The sequence below is a fragment of the Molothrus ater genome, chromosome 5 (genome assembly GCF_012460135.2).
Source record: "Molothrus ater isolate BHLD 08-10-18 breed brown headed cowbird chromosome 5, BPBGC_Mater_1.1, whole genome shotgun sequence".
Taxonomy (NCBI): Eukaryota; Metazoa; Chordata; class Aves; order Passeriformes; family Icteridae; genus Molothrus; species Molothrus ater.
In genome coordinates this window covers 26,838,290-26,858,083 of record NC_050482.2, presented here as the reverse complement: position 1 = coordinate 26,858,083, position 19,794 = coordinate 26,838,290, and the positions used below count along the sequence as shown (strand labels likewise).

The 19,794-nt window shown below is 36.9% G+C and overlaps 1 protein-coding gene across 5 annotated transcripts in view; it reads right to left on the bottom strand.

Annotated features, from left to right (window-relative positions):
* The window catches only part of DOCK4 (dedicator of cytokinesis 4), a 223,790-nt gene that overhangs the window by 108,752 nt on the left and 95,244 nt on the right, over window positions 1-19,794 (bottom strand). For all 5 annotated transcript variants that reach the window (XM_036400467.1, XM_036400468.1, XM_036400465.1 and 2 more), the window contains 3 exons: window positions 2,697-2,778; window positions 2,033-2,093; window positions 21-153 (listed from right to left, as the gene is read on the bottom strand). In XM_036400467.1, coding sequence (XP_036256360.1) covers window positions 21-153; window positions 2,033-2,093; window positions 2,697-2,778 — 276 coding nt within the window. The remainder of the gene's footprint in view (window positions 1-20; window positions 154-2,032; window positions 2,094-2,696; window positions 2,779-19,794) is intronic.

Sequence of the window (19,794 nt, the reverse complement as noted above, 5' to 3'; positions counted from 1 at the left end):
TAAGAAAAACCATCTCTTACATGTAGACTTTTAAGACAAGGTCATCCTTTGAATCTCCTGCCAGCAGATCTGCAATACTGAGGACTGCACAGCCAAAGGGCCGCCTATATTGGACATTGCAGGCGTTTTTCTTTTCTCCAGCTCCCATTCGTCCTGCCAAACAAAACACATATTTGATGCATCATCCAGGGAACTCTCTGTGTCTCTCCAAACCACAGAAAGGAGGCAGCAAGCAATCCAGTTCAGACAACGCCAAGTGTACTCCCATTGGGAACATACCTGGTCCATCTTCGCGCTACATTCTGATAGCAAATGGTACAGCAAGTCCACTAAGCATGTGGTGATCCTGAAAGGTCTCAGACCAGAGGTTCTGCTCATCCTCTCATGACCCTCACTCAGCAAACACCACTCTTTAACACCCAGTCATATAATCCTCATGACACTATCAAATTAAATTTAGAGCTCAAACATGACAGAGTGTTCAGCATTCCCTGTCTGGTAAGAATTATTTTACTGTGGTTGTTGCTACCTATCATTTATGTGAGAGGTGTGACTGAACCATTACAATTTGGTAATCAAATGCTATTTTCTTATAGGCAACTGGAAAGCATGGGGATAATGGACCAGTTGCAGAAAAATAAAAAAAGATGAAACACAGGGAGAAAAGATGGCAAAGGGCAGAAGAACAATTTATAGTAAGGAAAGAAAGAAGGCAGTCAGGAAAAAGAGATTCAAAACAAAATATTTTTTCTAGCCTTTTCTATTTAATGTAAATATAATTTATCAATCTTCCTGCTGTGTTCCCAGCATTTGAAACTGTCCTCTTTCTATCAAGTTTATTCAAATGTGCACTAGCAGTTATGTATCTTTCCCACCAAGTCTTAATTTTTGTCAAAAAAAACCTATGGCTGCAGTTGCTGCAGGACAATGTCTCCTCCAAACATCCCTATGCATCACAGCAGCTTGAAGAGTAATTGTTCATTTTCACACCACAAAGCAGATAAATGTTGTTTTAACTTTTTAATATTTCAGTGGTTCACATATGAACTTGACTGTGAATATATTTGAAACTTATACAACTGGAAAAATCCTACTCTTTAATATTTTTAAAACATTTATTCTTCTAACTGTGCTTACATCAGAATTTACCATATCTTTTCTAAAATCTTGCCAAAAAACCAAAACACTGTATTTTGATGAAATATCCAATTAGCATAAAAATGCATGGAAAATTATTTCTCACAGCTGAAAAATAAAGAGACAATTCAGTAAGTAACAATTCTGAACTCAGCATAAGTTGCAGTGACTACACTTCAAACCAAAATGCCTTTCAAAAATAGGAAGAAAAGTTATATTTAGTACTGCACTGATGCAACTAGAGGCAGTCTACAAGGAAAACAATATATCTAAGAGATCAGAAGCAGACCCAAAGATTATTGTTTCACATCAGTAGAGCCCAGAGGACTTCTTAAAATAAGTACACAAACATACACTTTTCTTCTCCTCCACTTTTTCTCGAGAGGACTTGATATCTGCCTATAGCATTAGAGATTAAAATTTTTATGAAATATTGTCCATTTTTCCCCTCTCCTCCTTTTTCAAGGAGCCAGGGAGAAGACAAAATTCATCTGAACAATATCAGATATACATCAGACCTCCGATACAAATGAGGTACACTAAATGTCCAGACAAGCTTTTCTATGTTCAAAGGATGCTTGAAATTACACTTCAGAATAAGAATGGACTCCCCAATGACAACTCCATCATCTTAACACAGCTCATCTTTGACACTTTCATTTTGTTTTGTGATCGTGACAAAGTACACTGCATCTAGACTCAGTTAGCAGGATACCTGCTAAATAACATAAAACAATGCTGAGAAATCCAAGCATTTTTTCCAACAAAAAACAGGCAGCTTCTTTTCCAAAAGTTTATTCAAAAATCTAGCTATTATAGCAAATCCAAAAGCTGGCCCCAAGCAGTTTTCTTTTATCTACTACCAAATGTCTAACAAATAAAACATTATACCTACCTATTCGGATAATGTGCACAGTGATATAGATGTCCTTCCTGAGTTCACTGCTACCCAAATCCTGCACAAGATCAGAACCTCATTATTTATGACTCCTGATTAAAATGCAACATTTAAAGAGACCTGTACACACTGCTTTCACTGCCAGTGAGTTCATTTATACAACATTAACAAATCACTTCAACACTTTAAATTGGCAGCCATGCATTTAAAATGAGTGTCCTAAAATATCCTGGTTAGAATTTGCAGATTTGCAAAATCAGTGGGAGGGCACACAGACTTGCTGTGTGCCTTGAACATTAGTGATTTACATCTGTGCAATTCCAAATATTCTGGAAGTGCAGAGAGTGCTGCATAAACAATTGCTTGGGTGTAAAAAGTACAAGGAGGAAACATAGCTGGTCTTTGTTGCAGAGAGAATGACTGGTTCATATGCCTACATGGAAGTTCAATGAGTGTCCACATACTGCCATAAAACATCCAAATTGGGGGTTCACCCATACCCTTCAGCCCCTCAAAAACCTTTTGATTTGATGTTCATAGCAATGTACAAGCTTAGGGAGCAGCTCTGAGTCAACCACACAATAACAGTTTAATCCAACTTCTATTCTAAACATCCAGCACAAAAAAAAAAAAAAAAAAATTGAGATTAGGAAGAACTCACCACAAAGAGAGAACAGTGTCTTTCAGGCTTTTCTGGACATTTTGGCAAACCATTTCTATTCAGTCTTAAAAAAAATCTTTCACTGTAAGAAAGCAAATATGACAGATATGTTGAACAACACTACAGCAAAAGTAGATCTCATTTTGATCTTATTTCCAGATGCAACCTTTCTCAAGATAAAAACAAATGAAATAATTTCTTTCTGAAAAGTCTCAGATGTATGAATGAAAAAAAAAGGGAGATGCTAGTGAAGGGTGGTGATTAACTTAATCACCTAAGAAAATTACTAAAAACTCAATACAAAATACAAGTCTGATTGTCATTTGGAAGAATGATATTGTACATCCTAGTACACAGAAAAACACAAGCAATAAAATCCATTTATCCTAGAACTAAAATTAGATGTGTAGTAAGTTGGTATTGATTCTTGCTAAACAAATGTCAACATCACCATGTTTGTATTCAACCAATATTCTTTTTCATATGTAGGATGATGATTATAGGAGACATTTTACTTACACAACTCTATTAAAAGCTCTTACTACAGTACTGATTTTAGCAGTTTTTTAAGAGTCTTAAAAGTTCCAGCAGGGCAAATTTCATTTTTTAAATCCTGTTTTGCAATCTACTGTGGGTTGTTAAATGCTACACCTGATACAAGTATTAATACTGCTAGTAGGGAGATGCAGAGAATTCTTATTTACAAATAGAAGAGTGCATAAGAGCACACTGGAAGAGAAATTTTTTTTTTTAATATTTCCATTAGATAGTAGTATTTATGGATAAACTCTATGCAAACCTGGCAATTTTTGCAAGGCAATATTATGAAAAAGCAACCTTTCCACGCTTTGGATAATTTTCTCTAAGACACAGCTTCACAAGAAATGTAACAATCATATTTCTGTAGTGAAAGATGGAAAAGGGAAGTAAGTGTTACAGACATTTCCCTTCACTCTCTCACCCCCAGCCCCAGCTGGCCAGACACATGAGTCTGTGTCTGGATGTCCTGTAATGCTCAATCAGAAATAAACTTTCCTAAGTACACCTAAATTTTTTCTCAGCTGCATCCACATCATCTCCTTATTCCAGAAGCTAAACATGGTTTACCACTGCTCTATATCAAGCATAGTTTTTCAAATTGCAGCTGGAAAATCACTAGGAATATGCTGGATAAGATCCATCTCAATAGACTAATTAAATCTTTATTGCACCAGCATTTGCCTTGTAGAAAATCTGCATTGATCACCCACAGAATCAGTCATTCACATTAAAAGGGACCTCAAAGGGCCTCTAGGTCCAAACTCCTGCTCAGCATGGGGTCAGCTATCAGGTCAGATTAGCTTGCTCAGAGCTTTAGCCAGTTGGGCCATGAAAACCTTCAGCTAGGGAAACCACAAAGGCTCTCTGAAAAACCCATTCCCAGTGTCTGACTGTCCTCAACTTTTTCTTTACATCCAGATGCACACCTTGCTTCAGTCTGTAGTCTTCTCTCACTGTCCCACCACTGATGTTATTGATCTTCTTGTAGGTAAATGGGGACAAACTTTTTACTGGGGACTGTTGCCATAGGACAAGGGATAAGGACTATAAACTAAAAGAGGATTGATTCAGACTAGAAATAAGAAAGAATTTTTTACAATGGCAGTGGTAAAACACTGGTAATAGATGCCCCACCATGGAAATACTCAGTCAGGTTGGACAGGGTTCTGACCAGCAAGACTCCAAGGCTCAATGATCTTGGAGGATCTTTCCAACCTTAATGATCCTGTGACGATGTCTCAGCCCATGTCTCAACCCCCGATGTTGCAGAGGGGCCGAATTAGATGACCTTTAAAGGTCCTTTGTGACCCAAAACATTCTATGCATCTGTGATTATTATGTGATTGAGCTCCCCTCAAAACTGCTTCTTCTCCAGTCTGAACAAGCTCCACTGCCTCAACCTGACCTCCCAGTGCAGGAGCTCCTGCCCACAAACACCGTGAGGCCTTCTGCTGAATTCAATTCAGCTCATTAATATTGGTCTTGAAGGACCCAGAACTGGCATGGTCTGACCAATGCTGAGCAGGGGACGATCATTTCCCATGAGCAATTGGCTGTGTTCTTGTTGATACAGCCCAAGATGCTGTAACACTCTAGAGCACACTTCTTGAGAGCTAGTTCTGGAGGACGCTCTGTGCTTTTATGTGCCAGCTATCCAGGCTGAACAACTAAATATTTAAGACTTTCTTAATCAGATTCTTTGAAAACTTTTATGCAATCCAGCAGTACAGCTTTTTTATCAAACACCATAAAAGGCAGAACCAAAGTAACAGTAGAGTGGAGCTCACATACCAAAGTATATGAAAATGTTATTTCGTCAACAAAATGCTATTTGTCTCATTCACTTTTTATGATAGAGCAAACTTCTGCAGCTTAGGTCTCCATGAGAACAAAAAAATTGAGTTTTAAAAACTGTTTATGTAAGTGTATTTTTACAGAGAAACAAGCTGGTATTTTGCTGTTGATTTCCAACTGGTTTCAAAATAATTATGCCTTTTCATTTAGAATCGAGCTAATTTGCAATATTGGAAAATACAGTAAAAAAAGTGTAGAGCTTTGTTTGTAGGTCTCACACAAAATTACTGTACATGGAACAAGAGTTATTAATTACGTTGTCAAAGCAGCTGAAGTTTTAGGACCGCATTATGTGTGGCACCACCCCAAACTGGATACAAATGAAAAAGTCTGTTCCAGAAGTAACAGAGCTTCTGTGTACTTGGTATATGTCAATAAAAATTTGGCCAGTAAAGGTGATTCTGAATTTCACCACCTTATCTTCAGTCTATATAGCACTTGAAAATAATACGTACATGCATACACATCACATCTCACTATGTTTGTGTCTTTAAAACAAATGCTAGATATGTTGGTTCAAAGAGAAATACCATTCATAAGCTATTTCATAGTTTACCTGTTAACTGGAAAATACAGAATATGCTCCCAATTAAATGTATTTAATTTATAGTCCACACAAACAAAGGCATATCTTTTGAAGGCTTCCTATTCACTATCCACTACAATACAAAATTTTCAAACTCTGCTTATACTCATAGATCATGAGATTATGATTCACAACACAACTAAAAGCCAAAGACTTCTGTCATGCCACAAAGAAATATACTGATTGCAACAGATATGTAATGGCTATGCAGATCTACTTTCCTCATTTGCATTTGAAATTTGCTTTCACTGAAGCAGAGCGAAGCAATGAAAAAAGCAAACCAAAAACAACAACAACAAAAAATCTTAATCCTTGCTTGGTGCTTTATGATAGCTTTTTTTTCCACTAGAAACATATGCCAGAACCAGTTACACCTCAGGTTAAAATGGTTATCTTTGAACATTTCCAGGGAGCAAATGAAAGCAGTTAGACTTGTGAGATTACAAGACCAAAATGGCACTGTAATATCTATGTACATAGAGCATGGGCATTTATGTACCATTTCAAAGGATTTCTGTAGAGACCAGCAGGTTGGAAAAAGTGCTAAGGAAAGTAAACAGCCTTCATAAAACAAAATAAAGACAGACTTACCAAGACCTGAAAGCTTGGCCTCAAACAGCAGTAAAAATCTCGGAGAGTTAAACCTAGAGCTAGTATGCTACTGAACAGCAGTTTGCTCAGCCATATATACATAGATACAGCAAATATACACAGCAGTACCACAACACAGAAATAACTCTTCTTTGTATTAAGACAACTTGATTTTAATTTAGAGCACAACAAACTTTTAATGAGCACCAATCTCGCCACTTAAACATGCCATACACATTTAAACTCAGCTGTCTTCCCACTGAAAATAAGGAAATAACTAATGCTAGAGAGATTAATTTAAGAAGGTCAACAAGGGATTTTTGCACTGTAACTTCTCATGCATTAGCAGAGTAACAACATGTTCCAAATCTGCATGCTTAACAGATGCATTTTAAAGGAACATGGCTGAAAACTGTTCTATTTTCATATGTGACCCCTATTTCCTTAGTATTAGCAGGAAAATATTAGGAGTCACATGGTACCAGTCTAGACAGATTGCTTGCTCTATGATTTATAAACACACTATCAAAAATAAAAAATCTGGGCAGATTTATACCACATGGCATATTCTTGTGGCAAAACTATGACATCAAATAGTCATAATTCTCAGTACAGCTCCACTTTCAGACATCTTTATAAATGCTCTCTACTTGAAAATAGGTTACAGTGATTTCCAAAGCAAACAATGAGGAACAATAAGAGAATTCTGCCATATAATTCACCAGCTCAAGTTCATTACATTCCAGAACACTGTCAATGGATGTTCAGTAGGAAGTTGAATCTGAATTGACTTCATTTACAGCTAAAAGCTCAGTGGTTTCATAAAACCCAGATCAGACACAAAATGTTACCCTCACATTTAGTGGTGAAATACAGAGGAATGTTGTACAACATATCTTAAGTTACTGAAAGATCATAAAGTCTTCAAGTATATCCTTAACCAGAGAATAACTGAATTATGATAAGTGTGCCAATACGACTTAGCAGTACCAGCTGATTCACAGTAAGTCAGGTCCTGTATTGCATCTGTTATGTACTTAAAAAAACATTCTCAAATTTCTAACTGTAAAATACAAGGCAATAAGCAAAGGGGGACAGAAAAGGAAGAATGAATACTATAAAAATATCAGCCAATTTCAGATAAAGATCAAAGCAAAAATACTAACAAAAAACCACAAAACAATCGTACTATGGTACATCGAAGCTTATCTTTCTGTCCCCTAGCCATGCTGACAACATGAGGGAAGAAGAAGAAAAAAAGCATTCAAAGAATGTTTATAGATTTATGCAGCGAAGACTAATTTCCCTTGGCTAGCTGTACAGTTAACAAGGAAAAAAGAAAGCAGAAAAGGGGATTGGAGGAAAAGCAAAACAGATTTACATAGTTAAATCAAGTTCCCGCTCTCATCCTCTTTTACCTCTTTATTAACTGAAAATAGCCTAGAGAAATTAGTTTTTATTACAGATTTTATGAACATAACCTATATTATTTTAGATATTTGCACCTGTATTTTAAATGAAAGATAGCATCATACATTTCTTAAAAGAGCTAGACAGCAGTAACTTTATATTACTTTTCAAGACATACCAGGAGCCAGAGGAAGACGACAGTTTTAAAACAGAAAACTGATTTTAGGAATTTATCAACATGTATTTACAACTAAACAAAAAACATATACCAGAAGCTGAAGCCTTCACTGATCTAAGTCTGCCACCAGGGATAAACATTTTGCATCACAGCATTACCAGTACACAGGCCTACAGATCCTTTAAGCTGAATTACAGTCTTGATTATTATCCTAGTCAATGACTGAGCTAACAGCATGGATACAAGCAGATTTGCATTATCTTTCCCCAAAGATTAAGCCTGAAGGGAGCAGGAGAAGTTGGCATTTAGGAAAATTCCCCTTCGTCCAACACCTCCCGGCTTCCTATGTATTCAACACCATTTGGAGGTTTACAAGGAGCAAACCTGTATTTTGTGTCAATCCTAACATGCCTTTTGCTGGTAGCCAGTGTGACTGCAATATGTTCCTCATGAGATGATCTTTTAACCAACTATACACACACACATATATACACACACACACACACACACCACTGTTGCTCAATATAGCTCACAGTTACCTAAATCTGGCACATCCATGTCATGGCTGGTTCACATACTCCTACTCCAACACTGCATTTATTTCTGAATGTAGCTAATTGTTTAAGCTCCACCAGTCACATGACAGGTCACATCTTGCAGTGATTTCATCATCACATTTAAAAACAGTTATTTCTCTTGACAGTTTTCAATTTTTACAACAGAAGCCGTAAGAGGGTTATTTGTTAATGCATATAAGCAGCATAATTGATACCACAGGTTCCTCTTGGGCTGGTTTGTCTAATTTAAATATGTCTATCTATACAAGCTCAGATCAAACATCTATATCAGCTAGCATCCTTAGCCCAACTACAGCAAGTAGAAGGTATTTGAGAAAGAATCTTTAAACAGTGGATAAGAGGGTGGATTTGTTTCACTGAAAATGGCTCTTTGTGAGAGGAACTGAACTACATCATGAAATACAATTGATTTCTAACACACCCTCACTCCTGGGAAGGCTTATGGAAGTTGTAATTAAATGGGACTCTGTCTACCCATAAAATACAAAACCAACCTTCTCAGAAGCATTTTATTGCTAGACAACACTTGTGGGTTTTTTTAGGAGCTTATTCCTACCATATCTACCTCATTTTACTTATTCACAAATGCAATTTGTTGTAAAGTCACATGCAGCAGCTCCCATACACAGGCTGAATAGGACAGTCTAGGCCATCAGGCCAAAGAAACACTTGCTGAAACATCAATTCCTCAAAAAATACTTGAATTAGCCTGAATAAAAATGTTAATTCTCTTGCAATTCAAGAATGGCCAGCATTTAAAGGGCAATTTATCAAAACTGTCTAATTAATGACAACAAATTATATAGCACTGCAAAAAGTCAGACAAAATGAATGGTTCATAGAAGTGCTGTGGTTTAACCCCAGCCAGTAGCTCAATCACCAGCTCTCTCCCCCACACTGTGGTGGGAGAGAGAATCAGAAGGGTCAAAGTCGCAAAATTTGTGGGTTAATGTAAAGGCAGTCTAACACATAAAGCAGAAGCCACACACACAAGCAAACAAAGCAGGGAATTCATTCACCACTTCCCATGGGCAGGCAGGTGTCCAGCCATTCCCAGAAAAACAGGGCTCCATGACAGGTAACAGTGAGTGAGGAAGATGAATGCCATTACTCCACCTCCTTTCCTTCTTTTCTTACCCCAGCTTTCTATGCTGAGCATGATGTCTTATAGTGTGATCCCTGGGTCTGGGTCAGCTGGGATCAGCTGTCCTGGTTGTAACCCTTCCCAACTCCTTGTGCACCCCCAGCTTCCTCACTGGCAGGGTGAGGAGCAGAAAAGGACTTAACTTTGTATAAGTTCTGCTCAGAATAGCTAAAACATCCCTGTGCTACCAGCACTGTCCTCAGAACCAATCCTGAACACAGCTCCATACCAGCTACTGTAAAGAAAATGAATGCTACTTCAGCCAAACCAGCACAAACCCGAAGTATTACTGAAACTCTTAGAGCCTCTTACAAAGCAGGTTTGATCTCCTGGTGTTGTGGGTAACCCAAACTATCATTGCATTCCTGTGGTGGGCACCATCTTGGAAAGCCTCAGGTGCCATTTTCCCTTTGTGTCCCTACATGGTCAGCAGTGGGGGCCACCACCTCAGGAAAGGGTGGTACCCTGCCAATTTGGGTTCATTCCCCCTTTATTCCCCCTTCCTGAGATTTAGCAATATTGTATCTAGTGATTATTTACTGGGGTTTTTTTGTCTGTTGCTGTTCCACTTGTTAGTAAACTGTTATTTTATCACTGATACCAACTCACACTTCTTCCTTATTGGTGGAAAGGGATTGGTTAAAACTGAGGGGAGGTAACTCATTTTAGAGTAGACACCTCCTTAAATTGTCTTAAACCAAGATACCCAGCAATGAAGGTTAATCTTAATCTGTAGAAAATATCTTACAGAAACTACCATAAAGCCAAACATTTGGCAGGAGGATACAACAAACATTCCTTTCAGACATCTCCTTCCCACTAGATGAATCCTATCTGCTTATACTATTGCTGTTAATGAATATGTAAAACTGAGCTATAAGTAGAATTAGTCAATTGTGAGGAAGAAATAAAATATATATTTGCTACTGATATTGGTATCCCTGCCCACGGCAGAAAGGATGGAACTAGATGATCTTTTGGATACCCTTCCAATCAAATCCATTCCATGACTGTATGGTATCTGAAAACTAAAAAATTAAAGTATCTTATGTACTTAATTAAAGTAAAAATTAAGTACAAGGGAGAAACAGGAAACACCTGTAGAAATGTTTGTAACATACCAACCCACTGATTTTGAAATTTCTCATTGGTCCTGGTATGTTCCTGTGAAGGGTTTCTAAATCCTGAACAGATTTCAGGTCAAAACCTGAAATCAGACTTAGGGAAAGACTAGGAAAGACAAGCAAGCTTGAATACCCGTGGGATACTTAAGAGGCTCAAGTCTCTTAGGCAATGTTTGATTATGGAATGCTGATTACATTACAGGTCAGTATAATAGCTACAGTAACTGTTTTGCCATGTAAAACAACAAATGACAATGTACTGAACAGGGCACACTGACTGACCGGGCCAGTGCTTCTGTGCTCCTGCCTCTGGAGGAGCTCCTCAGCAGGCAGTTAAAGACAGTATTCTCAAGCAAAGAAGCAGAATTCAATTGAGGCACATCCTTCACTTTTCTAGTTTGACTGGGACCAAGAAACAATCTCTTTTCCAATCTCCACTGATAATTCCCACTCCAAAATATCTCCACATCTAGGATCCAAGCCGAAAGACTTTTACTACTACACTATTCCTCCCAAGAAAAGCCCAACAGCCTCTATATGACCTGACTATATTCCTGTAATAGGAATTTTACTGCTCACAATGAGTAACTGGAAAAATTATGTATATTTTCTGAGGGGAAGCTTTTTAAGTTTCTGGAACTTCAGCTTCTTTTTAAAGGTGCTTTCTGTAAGCCAAACTACAGCTGTACTAATATATTCTTGTCCACAAGAGTGCAAAAATTACCACATATCTCAGAGCTAGTAATGAAATAATTAAGCCTGCTTATATGCTGTGTGTATATAAACATATATCAGTACACAGGAGTATATAATTAAAAAAACAGCAACCACATTCAGAAATGTATATACCAAGTTAGCCATATAAAGAGGTATTTTTATTCCAAATGCATACAAGATTGGTACAAGAGTAGTGGCTGCTCTCTTGTCAAAGTGACCTTTATGTTTTTTTGAGGTGTTTTAGCCTTCCTGCTAAAATTAGGACTAACTCTTGCATTCACAGGATATAAATAAAGCTAGGCTGGTTTTGTTTAATTTTTGCTTCTAAGGAGTAGCAAAGTGACAAAGCAGTAAGTGATTAAACTATAATGGAGGACTCCTTTAAGCGTCTGCTAGCCAGAAAAACCAAGATGCTTCATCTCTCCTGCATCTATGAGGCATATATATATATATAAATACACATATGCATTGATTTTGTGTAATTCGCTGCAGCACGGTTTTAATACTGTGCAAAATTAGATATTTTTGTGAACACGGCACAGGAAATTAAGAACAACACTGAATTACCCTAAGCTGTGACCCACTATGAGTGCAATCATATTTTGTGGAAATACCGTAACAGAAAAGTAGCCCTGAGCTAATTCATGGCTCAGGTTCCCATGGGGTGTTCCCTTTTTCAGAAATGCTGCTGGTTCCTTTATCTTAAATCCCTGCACTGCTTAGCAGGCACACCTGCATGGAAAAGTCAGGATCTAAGAGTACCTCAAGACAAAAAGCATCCATGGATAATGTGGAGGTATCTGAGCAATAATTTCCAAGGAACAGTATGAACAAAGTGAAGGTTAAACACACTAAAAATAGTATTTTATGGGAAATAGGTGGAGTAGATTATCACCTAATGATAGATTAAAAATTTTAGGGAGTGCCTGGATTGTGCTCCTAATATAAATAATTCACATTGCTGAAAAAGTACAAAGTACAGTCTGAGCTCTGCCTTTAGTCATTGTTCACACCTCCCAGAAATTCTGTGTATTGGTCCCAGATAATTATGTCTGAGGCACAGTTAAAACACATTCTTAAACTACTCAAAATACCACATACACTTCCCCCCCCCGAGAATGATGCTAATTCTCATAGATAATGCTAGAAACAAACCCCTGTCTTTATGCAGGGTTATTTATTAAAATAGAGCCCCTGAATTTCCATGACATTCAGAGACGCAATGTGGTGCTGCGTCAACGCAAGACTTAAATATCAAACAATCAAATATTGAAAAAGAAACCATATGCAAAAGCAGAAAATCTTAATACCAACTAATGTCCATGCATGTATGCTCATATATAAAAATTTTTTCACCATCTCTCTCCAGCTTTTTACTTGAGATACATTGCACCATTTGAAATTTTTTCCAAATCTGGATTTAAAGTGTCCTCACAATTATTTTCCAAACATAATTTGTTTTCATCTCTGATGTCAGAATAAAATAAAGAAACAAGAGTAAGAAAAGAAGATGGAAAGTAATAACAGACTCACACATTGTAGACTTGGGCATCTTGATAGACACCAAGTCAAACATAAACCAGAAATGTGTCCTTGCAGTACAGGAGGCCAATTATATTCCTGGGATGCATTAGACAGAGTATTGCCAGCAGGATAAGGGAAGTGATCCTTTTCCTCTCTACTCAGCATTGGTTATACCCCACTTAGACATGATTAAGGACTGGATAGAATGCTCTGACAGCTGGGACTGTTTAGCTTGGAGAAGAGAAAGCTCAGAGGGGACCTTATTAATAAATTGGAATATATCTGAAGAGAGGGTGCAAAGAGGACAGTCAAGCAAATTTCAGTGGTTCTAAGTGAGGCAATGGACATAAACTGAAGCATAGAAGGCTCCCATTAAGCATCAGGGAACAAATTCTTTACTGACAGAGGTGTCTGAGCACTGGCACAGGTTGCCCAGGGAGGCTGTGAAATCTCTATTCTTGGAGATACTCGATAGCCATCTGGACATGATTCTGGGAAATCAGCTCTAGAGTGGTTAGACCAGATGACTTCTGGACTTTCCTATCAGCTCAACCATTCATGATTTTGTGATTATGTGTAAGTACCACATACAGGCAGCCCAGACAGCCAGCTAGGTCATTTGGGTCTTTATGGAGATATGTTTTTTTACAGTCTTTTCCATCTTCCACCTCTGAAAGTTAGTAACTGCCATGATGCAACATTCTGGCACTTAGAAGCTCCAAATAACTATAATTAATGAACTATCCCTCACAACAACATGTGACATGTTTTTTGTGAGCCAGAGGGTCAAGGTACTTGAAGGTACTGTACCTTTTTATCAACTTCTGTAGTCTTGCACTGAAGTTGCAAGGCTACAGCTTCACAAATATTCACAAAATAAATCATCCTACAGCTTCACAAATATGATCTCCATCTCCTTTGTGGTCTAGAGTTCAACATGATTTAGAAGCAACAAAGAATTTATTTGAGTCTCCTGCCTTTAGAGTGCTGATGTCTGGAGTACTGATTCTAAGTAAACGAGATACTGAAAGTCAAGTGTAACCCATTTCTGTGCTTAAAATAATATTGAATCTTTGAGCTCCTTTACAAGAGAGATCATAGGGATATATTAGAAGAAAGACATCTTGGGCTGTCAGTAGTGAACCTTCAGGCTAGAGAAAATCTATTATTAGCTTGATTCTAGAGGTATCCAAGCCCTTCTTTGCTGTTGCTAACAGTAATAGTGAGTTGAGTAAACTTTACTCAGAGTGATGGGTAAAAGAACAGTTCTTTGAGATGAGCGGCTCTCAGGTTTGAAGATGCTGATGGACATTTCAAAATATGTCTTTAAACATTCTCTTACTATACCAAAATCTTTTTAACATTATTGTGGAATGAAGGGGAAAAATGACAGTATGCTTTTTCAAAAACTGTTGAATAAACAGTTGTGTTATGTTGTTTTAAAAACTAGAACACCAAGTAGTGAATATTTTGACTAATTAATGTGCACTTTAGCTTTTGGCAAGTGATTTCACTGAATTAAATGAATAAAAAAACTGAAATAAGAAAGGGCTAAAAAGATTGATGATGTGGATGTCGCTAAAAGGTGACATTGAGAGTACAACAAAGGAAGGTAATCTTATCCTTTGGTATGGTCTGGAGTTTACACAATCATTAAGGATATAATCAAAAGCTCACAAAAAAATGCAGTTTGCTTTCACTGGCCTTGGATAAACAGCCTATTCTCTTTGTGCTGTTTAAGAATCTCTTCTCATTTGAGGGCAATATGATAGTTACAAACAAGGTTGTTCAAGGTGATAGCAAAAGGAGGATTAGCATGCCAACTTATCTCCGCTCCCCACACAGATGGGGCCAGAGGCATCAATCATTTCTGATAAGAAGTTCATATCATATTGACACAGACACAAAATGTATATCAATGAAAGAAAATCTCAACAGGCTCCATCTTACTGAAGTGCTGCCTTGAAATTTTCCCACTAATAGTACTGCTACTTGGAAAAAAAGAAAATGGTTTAGAATGCTAAGAACTATGGGCCATATTACAGATTTAAGAATTTCTGCAGCAGTATGTTGGCATAAGACAGAGGCACAAACTCTACATAAATGTAAAGGTCAGCAAAGCAAGCGGGACTCTGAGCAGGAGATGATGCAGCATTTTTATGCATACTCATCAATGCCAAGAACAGGGGCGACAGTGTGAACTGAACAAATGTAGGCAGCAGCCTTAACACCTTCCATTCCCTTTTTTGCAACACACTACCCAGTTTTGCTGGTGTTTTCAAAATTCTCCTGAAAAAAAAAAACAGGCAAGATCTCTAGATGGTAATGTGCTACATCTATTAATACAGTCCTATGGCATCTACACTGGAAAGGTAGGAATTTCAGAAGACATAGGGATAACTTGATTTTCTGAACAGTCATCTGGTAAATGTTATCCTTGGGCTTTTTGGCTTTTTTTTTTATAGCAGCAGAATATTCTTATAGCAACAAATAAAGTTAACACAGCCTTGGTGAATAATGTACATTGTCTAGAAAACAGCTAAGTCCTTATTTTGTCCCTTGCCACTTGTTAAACTGATTCTATTAAAAGCCAATAAGTGAGATCTTTCCAGGATCTGATAAGAAAAAAAAAATCTCTATTTTTGATTAAATGATTGGTGTTCTTAGAGCTCCAGTGTAAATGGGCCCCCTGGCTACACTAAGGTCATCACTGCTGAAAAAAAATGCTGTATTGAGTAGCTGGTATTAGTACATGTGAACAGAAAGCACAGACTGCCATCATAATCTTTTATTTCTCTGAAAAAGTGCCACTACAAAATTTCTAACTGTGTAACCCCTTGAAGTATTTATCATTGGCTTTTTAAGTGTAATCTTACTGTTGAAAGAAAAGTTTGTTGCACTAACTTCTGTTTGGGTTAAGAGAAAAAGATCTCCCCAAAGCCAACAATCATCACCACACTCACACTCTTCAGCACTCAAAACGCCAGGACTCTATATATTCACCTTCATATTCCAAGGAATAGAAAACCTTCTAAAACTTCACAAGTGACCACACACTACAAGTGATGCTAATAAAGAACATCAGAACACAAGATTGTTGCAGTGTGCTGAAACGTTGCAAACAGATTTCCAGGTTTTTTTGAGCTGTAACAATGGCCTATCTCTTACTTAAAGTTATTGTTTCTCATTGTTTGCACTCAGGATTCTCTAATCCCTTTGAACTCTGAAATTGTTTTTGCAATGTGATTGTAGTAGAAAGAATTATGTCCCAAAGCACAGTTGAGTTACTCTGTTTTACAGAACTTCCCCCCATCCAAACTATGATCCTGTAATATCCATTTTACATACACTATTTTATGATCTACATGATCAAGTTGAATTAGATGCTTTTGAAGACAATCTTCTGATCATCTTCACATTTTGATTCACAAGCCAGAGCTGTGAATCCAAACTAGAACATATGCTGCTGCCACTCAGTCCACACAACCACAGATTTAGTCCACAGTAAAATCCTTAATTTACACATTAACATTGGGTCTAGCACAAAGTTCTGCTCTACAAATCCACTCCTACAGGATGGCACTACTTGCATAAGTAAACAGCAGTCTTAGACTTTCAACCTGTTGATTTGCTGACAACAAAATTAGATTATATAAAAGCAAATCTTCAAGGCTCTTAACCACATTGGTAAGTCCTTCTGATTTTGCTTTTCTCAAACATTTGTGCAACATACATGATTCCAAAACAGATTTTATAAAATAATTTTTTAACAGCATGAAGTACCAGTACAGATCCCCATAGAGTATGTTTGAGCTCATATACTTTAAGAACCACTCCAAGTAGACAGCAAAAGCTCAGCAGTGGCCAGAAAAATAGGATTGAACTAAAAGACAAATCTCATGAGATGTGACCATGGACCTCTTTCATTTTGCAACTACAGTAACAGCACCTCTCTACAACTGCATATGCCAAAATGCTTCCTTTAGGATTCTATACTAGTGAAATTACTTCTAAAATTTAAGTGTCATCATTAGAGTATTTTACTTTCTTGAAGAACCAAAATTACCCAAGGAACACACAAACTCGGCTTCTGACTTTAACAGAAATAAAAGAGGAACAGAAACATATGGTTAGAAGATAAAACAGCACATAAACCAAAGAATTTTACTGGAAAAAGCCAAATGGTTGTATCATGTTAAAGCAGTGCCACTCACACTTGCTCTACCCCACTCAGGGGCTATTACTGTTCTAGTAAAGCAGCAGGAAGGGGAGACAAATGGAACATGATACAAAAACACACCAGGGAAAACTCTAGGAACCATCAGGGGCTGACTTCAGCTGTTTATTGTTAATTTAAGTGATAGCAAAAATTATTCCTAGCAGCTACTTTAGCCAGAAAATATGGATATATACATATGCATACAGATCAAGTGAAATTAGCATGCACCAATTAAGTAGCAAATGAATGACTAAGAACTGTAGCCTTAACAAGGATAAGCATGTCATGACTCAGATTTAACTACTTGACTTAAATACTGACAGTTTTTCTACTTCCATAGAAGTAAATAGTCAAATTCAAAAAAAGCCTTTTAGAGTGGGAAGGCCCATATTAGACAATTATTTTAATATAGGAACAGTCTGGAAAATAATATTATTATTGTTTATTAACAGGAATAATAAAGTCACAGATAAACCTGAATTTTATTATTACCCCTAACTTAATACAATCCATTATTGTGGATGCCAACATATTTAGAAAGAGTCTAGAGAAAAGTACAATCTCATCCTGTCCCAAACAAATGGAAAATTATCCAAAAAGAGTATTTACCTCTAGATTAGTAAAACTGATAGAAAACCATTCCTATTGCCCAAAGTGGGTGCTGATCTCACTAAGTTAGGTGTAAGCAAGGCATAACAGCCCTTACCAATCCAGAGAAATCTTTAGACAAAGTCTGAAAATAAAAAACCTTGAAGCATCACTGATTTCTTCTGTCACTATCTGATACCAGATTTCTGCTCTGGGGAAGTTACTAATGCCTTTCAAAATCAGTTTTTCACATCTCATGAAAAACCTATTATCTAATTCTCAGTACATGTTGCAAAAATTATGAGCATTTATACATGCTGTTAAAGATGAAAAAGTATTTAACACAGAGTAGTCTAGCTATAAATATACTTAATTTTTCTTTTATTCATAGAATCACAGAATGGTTTGGGTTGCAGCACACCTTAAAGATCATCTAATGATGATCTATTCAAAACACTGAAGGAATACTAAGATAGATTATCAAAACCAGAATAACTGTTAAATGATTTTATGGCTTTAGTTTCCATCTCTTTACTTATTTTAAGAGGTGCTATCCTAAAGATGCACTGGTAGGTCCCACAATGAGAGCACCAATGTTTATGTTTAATTAGGAGAATATTCCTTAACCTTATACATTGCCTACCACAACATATCTGCTCTATTTAAACTAAAAAAAAAATTCAATGCATAGTGAAAACCAGTAAATTTGTACATATATATTTATCAGTTATTTTTTATCTGACTACCCTAAATCCTTTGCATATATTTAAGACCAAATTCAGGGTGTTTTTTCCTATAGATTGCACTCTAAAGGGCTGATGTCAAAAACTCAGATAACTAATACTGAGAATTTATATCCTGTATGAGTTCAATATCAACTCCTTCTGAACTTGAAGCCTCAAACTTTACTGAGATCTAAAGCAGTGAAAAAGAAAACAAAAAAGCAGCAGAATAGATTCAGATCAAAATTACTTCAGGGCACATTGAGCAGCTCCTTAATCAATACTATCTATGGATCCTAAGGAGCTTTCCAAAATGTCCTAAAGAAGGTGCAGACATTTCACCAGCTGAATTGCTTTCTAGGTTTTGCTGACTATAACTAGCAACTAGTTACTGGAGATGCAATCCACACAAAGATCTTAAGTTTAGATGTCTTTGTGTCTGGATTCCAATCCTAAAGTCCACTGATTCATCATGAAACCATCTGAGATCAGACAAAAAGGAAAGCATTGGTCATGTCTTAATCTTGGCAGCTTACTTGTGACTGCAGAAAGATACATCCATCAACACAGATTCCAGAGGTGATGCTGGTGGTCTGCTCCTCCCCCTGCCATCTACCTGAAGACATACTTGTACTTCATTTCAGGACTAATTCATGTCTAGTGATGCACAACTACTCAGGGAAACAAAAGATGATGAAGAGGAGCAAATTCTGAATTTAAATAATTTAAATATAAAGCACTTTGGGGATTTTCCAATTTTTTTTTTTTAATAAAGAGGAACAAGAGTGCAGTGTAGGTGAAGAATATATTTATATTAGCAGGTGTGGTTTTCTCTTTAAGAGAAAAAGGATGCATGCCAAATTTCTCACTCCGCCTTTGAATATTCAAACTTACACTTCTTATCTGCCAAAGATTCTGAACTGTCTCTTAAGCCACAGCAATCGATATTAATATGTTTTACAAACCATAAAAGGAATTAAAATTGCTACTGTTCTCCTTTTCCTCATCTGCTTGTCTTTACAATGACAAACAGTACCTACATTGCTTCATGTTGGAATCCACTTCTGCCAAGAATAATTACTAAATGTAGTTTCTGTGGCAAAACATATGGGTCACAAGAATTAGAAGTTTTGTGCTGACATTCAGGCACATAGCTTTCAATTTGATATCTAATTTTTTTCCACTTTATACATCTGTATTCTTTTAATCTGTTCTTAGCAAGTAATGATACAACATTTCCTTACTAGATACTCAATTCTGGTCCCACTAAGCCAATGTAAGAGCTGTTAACACACTGTGCTTTCTCTCCTCATACCCTGGTTT